Genomic DNA, 8,393 nt, shown 5'->3' with positions numbered 1-8,393 from the left:
CGTGGAGTGTCCAGGTAAACAATGACGATGGAAAAATTTGCGACGGTGTACCTGAAGGGTTTGTTACCAGTGGTTACCCTATGTTTTATACCCTTACTTCGTCTCTAAACTCGTATACTACTGTAAGTAAAGGTATCCTGTTAAGGTAGAGTCTCTGTATAATTTTCATCTAATATTTTAACGTTATTTCTATGTTTAGATCAACTAGTTGAGAACATTCTCACATCTTCAGGGACGAGGAAGCTTGATCGTGTTAGTCTTTCAGAAACTGGTCCACAACACGTAAATGGAAGCATAAAAACACATAAGTCTTATTGAGGTGAACATAACAGAAATTGCTAATTATATTCATATAGGTTATTGATCAGGTTAGATTACACCAGGATAGGAATTGTTTGTTCTTTTGTGTGTCGTCTACAGCGGTGCTGCCGGAAGTTATACCTCACCCAGCTGCCTTATTATAATCCTTGAAGGTCTTTCCTCCACCATTGACGCGTTGTCGACAATAGAAGCGACGCATCACTAATATCGATAACACCCTTACCACACCTGTGCCAGGTGAGTCAGAGAACACCTGACACACTCTACAGCCCCTCAACTTACTGCCGTGCACGTCATTAACTCTGATTACATTGATTCATTCCACAACCTATAAATCTAAAATATAAGTTTCAACAGTTGGTTTCTTGGCACCTGTCACTTCTCCAGACCGTGACACAAAGTTCTCCTCCTACTTACCTATTACTGGGGTGTAGATGTTGAGGTGGAGGCAGTCTTCGCTCTGGTTGCTAAGGAGAGGCAGGAGGCGCTGCAGGTAGTTGTACCTGCCCTCCGGCATACGCTTGAGTGCCTCTCTCCTGTTGGTGACGTCTGGCAGCTTCTGGGGGCACACTGGGGGCAGCATCTCCGCTGTCTTGATGCCGTTCCACGACAGAGGGTTTGTGGGCGGCATGAACCGCAGTGCACCCACGGGCGGGGAGGCGTAAGGCACTCCGAGGAACACAGCCACGGGCGTAAGAGCTCGGTGGTTGGGTGTGACGATCAGTCCACGCAGATGGCCGTAGCGGGTATGCACTACGTGTGATGACCTCATGAACCCACCCACACCCATGGCCAGGCTTACCACCACTGCCGCCCACGTCACCAACCGCCAAGGGCCTGCCCATGGCACCAGGCGCGCCCACTCAAGTCCATACAGTAGCATAATGGAAGTAATTTATACACCGACAAAAATTTCACTACACAAATCTTTCAAAGGCTTACAACTGATACATTTCTATATTAACTTTGGTAATTAACTTGGCTCTCTAGGCTGAGGTATTTTCCACACTCAAAACACAATTCGTTTTATTTACACCGAAATTCACAATACACTTAAAAACACAAATTTCCTTCAAAACTTATCACAATAATCACTTCCACTTTTTCCTTCACTTTTTATTGCTTAACAAGTGACTCACATCATCACTCTACACACTTAGAGGATTTCTTTCACCACACACTACGAGGGCAGAACCTTCCTTGCGGGGCTCGGCACTTTATTGTTCTTCACAACAACTGAGGAACGCTCCACATGACTACCGACACTTTGTACACGTATCATAGTGTTCACTTTTGAATAACACTCTCTTGGGGTCATTTCAGCATTTAAAGACTGTTACGACACTGTTTCCCGGAGCCTGTGTGTACAGGTGTGTAGGAAAAATGTTTGCAGTGCATCTATGGTCCTCACATCATGGCAGCTGTGGCTCCCTGGTATGATCTCTACTTAGTTCTCCATATATAAACCTCCTTAAGGACTGTTAACACCGTCACCTGGCTGCTGCTGGAGCTGTCTTACTCTACACCGAGAAAATAATAATAATTCCCTATGTGGTTTAGGTCAAACGTGTCCCTGTCCTAATGGGCCCCAAATGAACGTCGCTAATCTTTCCATACGCCACAAAAATAACAGAACAATAAAAGACAGAATATCACTGTTACTTAAAATGTTAAAAAAAACAACAACGGAGCATCGCCAGTCCTCATACAAGTCACGGAAGCACAATTAAAATCAGAAAAAAACAATTGAGCAACTTGGATCCTCTAACAGACGAACCGGGAAGAGAACAAACACGACTGAATCCACAACAACAGAAAGTGAAAATATGGAGAGAAAAAAAAGAGAAATTAAAGAGTCATTATATTAATAAGAATACATTCATTTCCGATAAGCTGGCAATAAGCTTAAGAGAAGTGAAATGGGGTGTTAAGACAGGAACTGCAGCTTATTTAACAGTGAGAAGAATGAGGACCAAAGGTGTGCCAATTAGTACCTCTGAGTTATATTTTCGTCAGCGCTTCACTCCACTTTTATGATTAGTCAGGACAAAGCCAGTAGCATTTGAGTTGTTTTTTTCCCTGGCAATTCTGAATTCTGTTTGGCTGGCAGTAATCCAATTATACTTAGTTTTGTGATTGGTGATAATTGTATTGAGAGTTTTATCGATCTGGGTATTACCGTGTTCTGATGAGTCAAATATTTAAGAGAATTAAAATCCTTAATTTAGTTTTCCATCACGAGTATAGTAACCCATTTCCACCATCATTTATTTTTCCAGGATTATTTTACATGACAAATTCAAAATAACATTCCAAATTTAAAAAAAAAAAACTGCATTGGAAGTAATTTCGTTTAATATTTGAAATCAAAAGTGTGTGTGTGTGTGTGTGTGTGTGTGTGTGTGTGTGTGCGTGTGTGTGTGTGTGTGTGTGTGTGTGTGTGTACAGTGACAGCAAAGCAAATTTAGCGTGTTTTGGTGAATCAACATTGTTAAATAAGGTTAAGCTCCTCGCCTACACCACGACACTGTTCATATTAGTGTGAGCGAGCCAGTGTTTAGTAATTTTGTTCATTTAAATTTGTTAATAATTGTTAATGTTGAAAGTAGGTGTTTTTCGTCCCTGTAATGGCCCCTGTCTCACCAACAGAAGTATTATATAAATGGGTTCATTACATTTGATTTATATACTGATTCATCCCCTGTAACTTTCCACTTGCCATGAGTGGTCATGCTCATATCACGTGAATGGTAGCCTCCTTGGGGTGCGGCCCATTTGACTGTGTGTCAGCACATGGGTCAGCTGGGGTTATCCGGCACCCACGGCAGTCACACTCATAATCTTACATCGAACGGACGTGATTAAACGGTCTATTTACATAGCCGCCGTCCTCTCCTTTCACACTCATAAATAGTGGAAGTTACGGTTGCTTTACACTCAGGAATTATATAAACAATACTTTTTCAATAAAAGCAGAAACAATGATTGGGTTTCGCTACTCTTACCCAATATAATATATGTCTAAGCCCATATGGTTTATGGCTAGAACATCGCCCTTCTCCCCACTACACACATATGTATACATGTTTATTATTATTATTATTATTATTATTACCATTATTATTATTATTATTATTATTATTATTATTATTATTACCATTATTATTATTATCAAACAGCATCAACAAAATTCAGGTGATGAAACAGTCTTCCTCCGCTGAACGCGGCCGTATTAAAAATGTAAACAAATGAATCGCTACATAAGAGCTATCTCTGGGAGGACACACGAACAACAGTAACCTCTTTTTCATTATTCTGACTTTAAATACCAAAGATTTATCCTCTTATTTGGATTTTGTAGTAATTTAAGGGACACAGACAAAGAAAATATAGTTCTTAACCCCCTTAACTTTATTAATAAAGCCAGAATACCGCGAGAAGTATAACCGTAGAAAATTATAAATATTCAAGTAGCTGTTAATATTTCTAAATTTGTTGACTAACTGAGAGCGGAGAATGACGAAAACAATAAACACCCATAATATTTCTTTAAACGGCCACATAACTAACACACACACACACACACACACACACACACACACACACACACACACACACACACACACTTCGTTTCTGTATCTCCATCATCGTCTCACAAACGCTCTCTCTCTCTCTCTCTCTCTCTCTCTCTCTTTTTTCCTTTTCTACTCTCACCCATCTCCCCTTCCTCCCCTCTCACCCCTTTCCCCCTCCCCTCTCTCCTCTTCACACCCGGTTACTATATCATATTCTCAACAACTTCTTAAATTCATCCACCAATCTTACAACTGGCGACCGATCCTTAAATCTGGCTCTAAGAATGTTGGCCCAGGGGAGGGGGGAAGATGGAGGGGGGGAGGGGGGAATGAGAGGAAGGGAGAGGGAGGCAGGGGAGGGGTAAGTAGAGGGAGTGATAGGAGAGGGGGTGCATGGGAGGAGTGGAATGGTTAGAGGGGGGTAAAAGGTGTCCTGGGGGGGGGGGAGGAGGTGGTTTGAGGTGGGAGAGGGGATGGGAGGGGCATTGTTGGCAAGGTTGGCGAGGTCGTGAGGGGAGAAGAGAGGGGAGAGGAGGGGAGAGGAGGGGAGAGGAGGCGAGCTTTTACTCACCTCCCATTCATTAAGAAGACAAGTCCTCTTAATCAAGAGGTTTTCGTTTTATCTCGTCTTTTATTTTTGTCTATTTTCTTTGAGGCGATATTTGCTAGAGAGAGAGAAAGAGAGAGAGAGAGATAAATGGAAGGATGAGGAAAAGAGAGGGTAGATAGCTTGATAGATAGATAGATAGATAGATGGATAAAACATAATAAGGAACAAACCGTTACGATTTAAAGAACGAACTACCACAAAAAAACTAAAAAAAAACACAATAACGAAGAATAACCAGGAAACACGAAATAAAAACGATAATAAAGACGAAGAATCAAAGGAAGCCAGATTTAATGAGCTTTTTCTCCAGGCATTACACCTGGGATACACCAAAACACGGGTTACGTTGATGAGGTGAATCTGGGGTGGTGGGTCCGTACGTGCGTTAATGAAGCCCCAAGTGAGTTAGGCAGGTGTTGCTCTCGTCTACAAATACTATACCTGCCTGGGATTTTTGTGCCTCATTTAATTCCTGCCGTTTGGGGATGTCTGAGTCATTCTTGGGATTTAAGGATCAATATTTGTATTTATAAATCAATTTGAGGATTTCTGAGTTAGTTATTAGGATTCAAATGTTTTACTCTTCTTCTATAATGACTCAATTTCTTCCTTCACACTGGCAAAAGTTCTTCTTTCACACTGACTCAATTTCTTCCTTTACGCTAACTTAATTTATTCCTTCACACTGACTCAAGTTCTTCCTTCACACTGACTCAAGTTCTTCCTTCACACTAATTCAAGTTCTTCCTTCACACTGACTCAAGTTCTTCCTTCACACTAATTCAAGTTCTTCCTTCACACTGACTCAAGTTCCTCCTTCACACTGACTCAAGTTCTTCAGCTCGGCCTCAGAGGGGATGAAGGCGTCTTGTCACAGCACTTGGCAATAACAGCGACACTTCATCATGGCAACACACCACAGATGAGGTGTGTAAATTTTCTATTATGTGATAGTGGTGTGTGTGTGTGTGTGTGTGTGTGTGTGTGTGTGTGTGCGAGCGTGTGTGTATGTGTGTGTGTGTGTGTCTGTGTGTGTATCTGTGTTCGTACATGTGGTCAGTAGTTTGCGCGAGTACACAATTCTCCAGGGTGGACTCCGTGAGGTAGGTCCTCTCGGTTCACAGCAACACAGCCAGATACAGGTGTCACTCCCTCCCTCCCTCACCCAGATATTTACACGTTACTAGGCTGTTACCTTCCCTCCCTCCCTCACCGGCCACTTTACACACCCGCTGTACATCAAGGAGGTCTTCCAGCTATACACACGAGAGGTCATTAGCGCAATTTACTAATGCGGATTTTTACACTAGGATCTCACACTGTCGACAGGCGTGTGGTGGGTGTCGAACCCTCACACTCAGCATTGTTCCAGCACACGTTCGACCCCCACCGAGCCTTCTGCTGCGTCCCTCCGCCCTCTGATAATCCACCGCAGGGGAGGGAAAGAAGACAGTGTCGGCACCACGAGCAGCAAGGAGGGGCAGGCGGCACCGCGAGTGGGTACAGTGGCACTGGTGTTGGCACTTCCTGCGAGGCCCAGGGTGCCACCGCATCACTGCCACCACCAAGACTCCTCACTGCTACCTCGTGAGGTGCCGGCTGTGCCCGTGCTCTCCCTCACCCGTACCCCCCACTAGCTTACTCCCCTTCTCTCACCTCACCTCCCCTCCCCTTCTTTCACCTCACCTCACCTCACCTCCCCTCCCCTCTCTCACCTCACTCTCCCCTCCCCTCCCTCCCTCCTCCCCTCCCCTCCCTCACCTCACCTCCCCTCCCCTCTCTCACCTCCCTCCCCTCCTCCCTCCTCTCCCCTCCCTCCTCTCCTCCTCTCCCTCCCCTCCCTCCTCCTCCCTCCCCTCCCTCTCCCCTCCCTCCCCCCTCACCCTGCACCTCATTACCTCCCCCCACCCCCCCCTCCCTCCCCTTCTCTCTCTCCCTCCCTCCCTCCCTCCCTCCCCCCTCACCTCATCCCTCCCTCCCCCCTCCCTCCCTCCCTCCCCTCCCCCTCCTCCCTCCCTCCTCTCCTCCCTCCTCCCCCCCTCTCCTCCCTCCCTCCCTCCCTCCTCTCCCTCTCCCTCCTCCCCCTCCCACTTCCCTCCCCACTACCCACTCCCACCCTCCCCTCCCTCCCCTCCCTCCCCTCCTCCCTCCTCCTCCTCCTCTCCTCTCCCTCCTCCCTCCCTCCTCCTCCCTCCTCCCTCTCTCTCCTCCCTCCCTCCCTCCCCTCCCTCCTCCTCCCTCACCTCCCTCCCTCCCTCCCCTTCTCCTCCCTCCCTCCCTCCTCTCCCTCCTCTCCCCCTCCTCCCTCCTCCTCCCTCCTCCCCCTCTCCTCCTCCTCTCCCTCCTCCCTCCTCACCTCTCCCTCCCCTCACCCTTCCTCCCTCCCTCCCTCCCTCCCTCTCCCCCCTCCTCCCTCCCCTCTCCACCTCCCTCCTCCCCTCCCTCCCCTCCCTCTCTCCCTCCTCCTCCTGTCTCCTCTCCCTCCTCCCTCTCCCTCCCTCCCTCATGTCCTCCTCCCTCCCCCTCCTCCTCCCCCTCCCTCCCCTCCTCCCTCCTCCTCCTCCCTCCTCCCTCCTCCTCCCTCCCTCCCCTTGTTCCCCTCCCTACATATCCCACTCCTCCCCTCACATTGTTCCTTCTCCTCCTCACATTGTTCCTCTCTCTCCCCTCACATTGTCCTCCCTCCATTGTTCCTCACTCCTACCCTCACATTGTTCCTCCCCTCACACCTCCTCACCCTCCTCCCCTCACATTGTTCTCACCACCCCTCTCCTCCCTCACATGTTCCTCACCACCCCTCTCCTCCCCTCACATTGTTCCTCACTACCCCTCTCCTCCCTCACATTGTTCCTCACTACCTATCCTCCCCTCACATTGTTTCTCCTACCCCTCTCCCTACCCTCATATGTTCCTACCCCTCTCTTCCCCCTCACATTGTTCCTCACTACCTCTCTCCTCCCCTCACAACGTCTCCTCTCTCCTCACCTCTATCCTTTCTCTCCTCTCTTTTTGTTTATATCTGTACCCCTCCCCTCTCTCCACACTGTCTCTTCTATCCATTTACATATTCATCCTTCCCCTCACTACCCCTCCTCCTCACTGTTCCCCTACCCTCTCCTGTAACCCTCACTACCCACCCTCTCTCCTCTCATCGCCACCCCTCTCCCCTCATCGCCACCCCTCATCGCCACCCCTCACCACTATCCCTCCCTTCACCCTTCACTGCCACTACCTTAGTTATACCCCTCACTAGTCAATACCCCCTCCCCTTAACTTCACCCCTCACCCTAATCTCTCTCCCCCTCCCCGTCTTCTTCCCTCCCTCCCAAACCCCACCTAACACAGTTTCTATAATATCTTCCTACTTTATTATCCACCGCCTTAGATAATACTCCCAAAGACTTCTAACAGGAACAACAGGATATAAATACATAGAAAACGCAACGAGGGAAAATGGCGAGGGGAGTGAGTCACGGTTCACCAAGGCAACGCCAGGGGGGAGTGGTGGGAGGTTGTCTCTGCTGGGGAGTAAGGGAGGATGGGAGGGGGATTTCTCTACCAGTGGAGGGGTGTGAGGGAGAGATGGAGGGGTCTGGTAGGGGTGGGGGGGGTATGTCTGCTTGGAGTCTAGGTTATCACAACTAATGGTTAAAACACCTCTAATGCTAAACTAACCTAACGTAACATAACCTAGTCTAACCTTAACATACCTTACTCTAACCTAAGCTAAGAGAAACTCATCTAACCTAACTTATTCTAACCTAATCTAAACCAACATAACATAATCTGACCTAGCGTAACCTAACGTGACTTAACCTTAAACCTAACCCCCCCCTCTCATTTAGCAGGAGGTGTTCAATCATCAGGTGAGTAAACAGTGGCTCTTA

General features: G+C 47.4%; 1 protein-coding gene across 1 annotated transcript; it reads right to left on the bottom strand.

Moving 5' to 3' along the window:
* Window positions 1–200: 200 nt before the first annotated feature.
* Window positions 201–6,006, bottom strand: LOC121868671 (neuroligin-2-like). Its single transcript, XM_042369507.1, has 3 exons — window positions 5,825–6,006; window positions 739–1,841; window positions 201–268 (listed from the first exon to the last, which is right to left on the bottom strand). Exons 2-3 carry the CDS (start codon window positions 1,202–1,204, stop codon window positions 201–203), a joined length of 534 nt encoding a protein of 177 aa, XP_042225441.1. The 5' UTR covers window positions 1,205–1,841; window positions 5,825–6,006.
* Window positions 6,007–8,393: the final 2,387 nt, after the last annotated feature.

The sequence above is a fragment of the Homarus americanus genome, unplaced genomic scaffold, assembly GCF_018991925.1.
Source record: "Homarus americanus isolate GMGI-L3 unplaced genomic scaffold, GMGI_Hamer_2.0 scaffold30535, whole genome shotgun sequence".
Classification (NCBI taxonomy): domain Eukaryota; kingdom Metazoa; phylum Arthropoda; class Malacostraca; order Decapoda; family Nephropidae; genus Homarus; species Homarus americanus.
The sequence above is the reverse complement of the archived record's forward strand: the minus strand, read 5'-3'. Positions and strand labels throughout refer to the sequence as shown.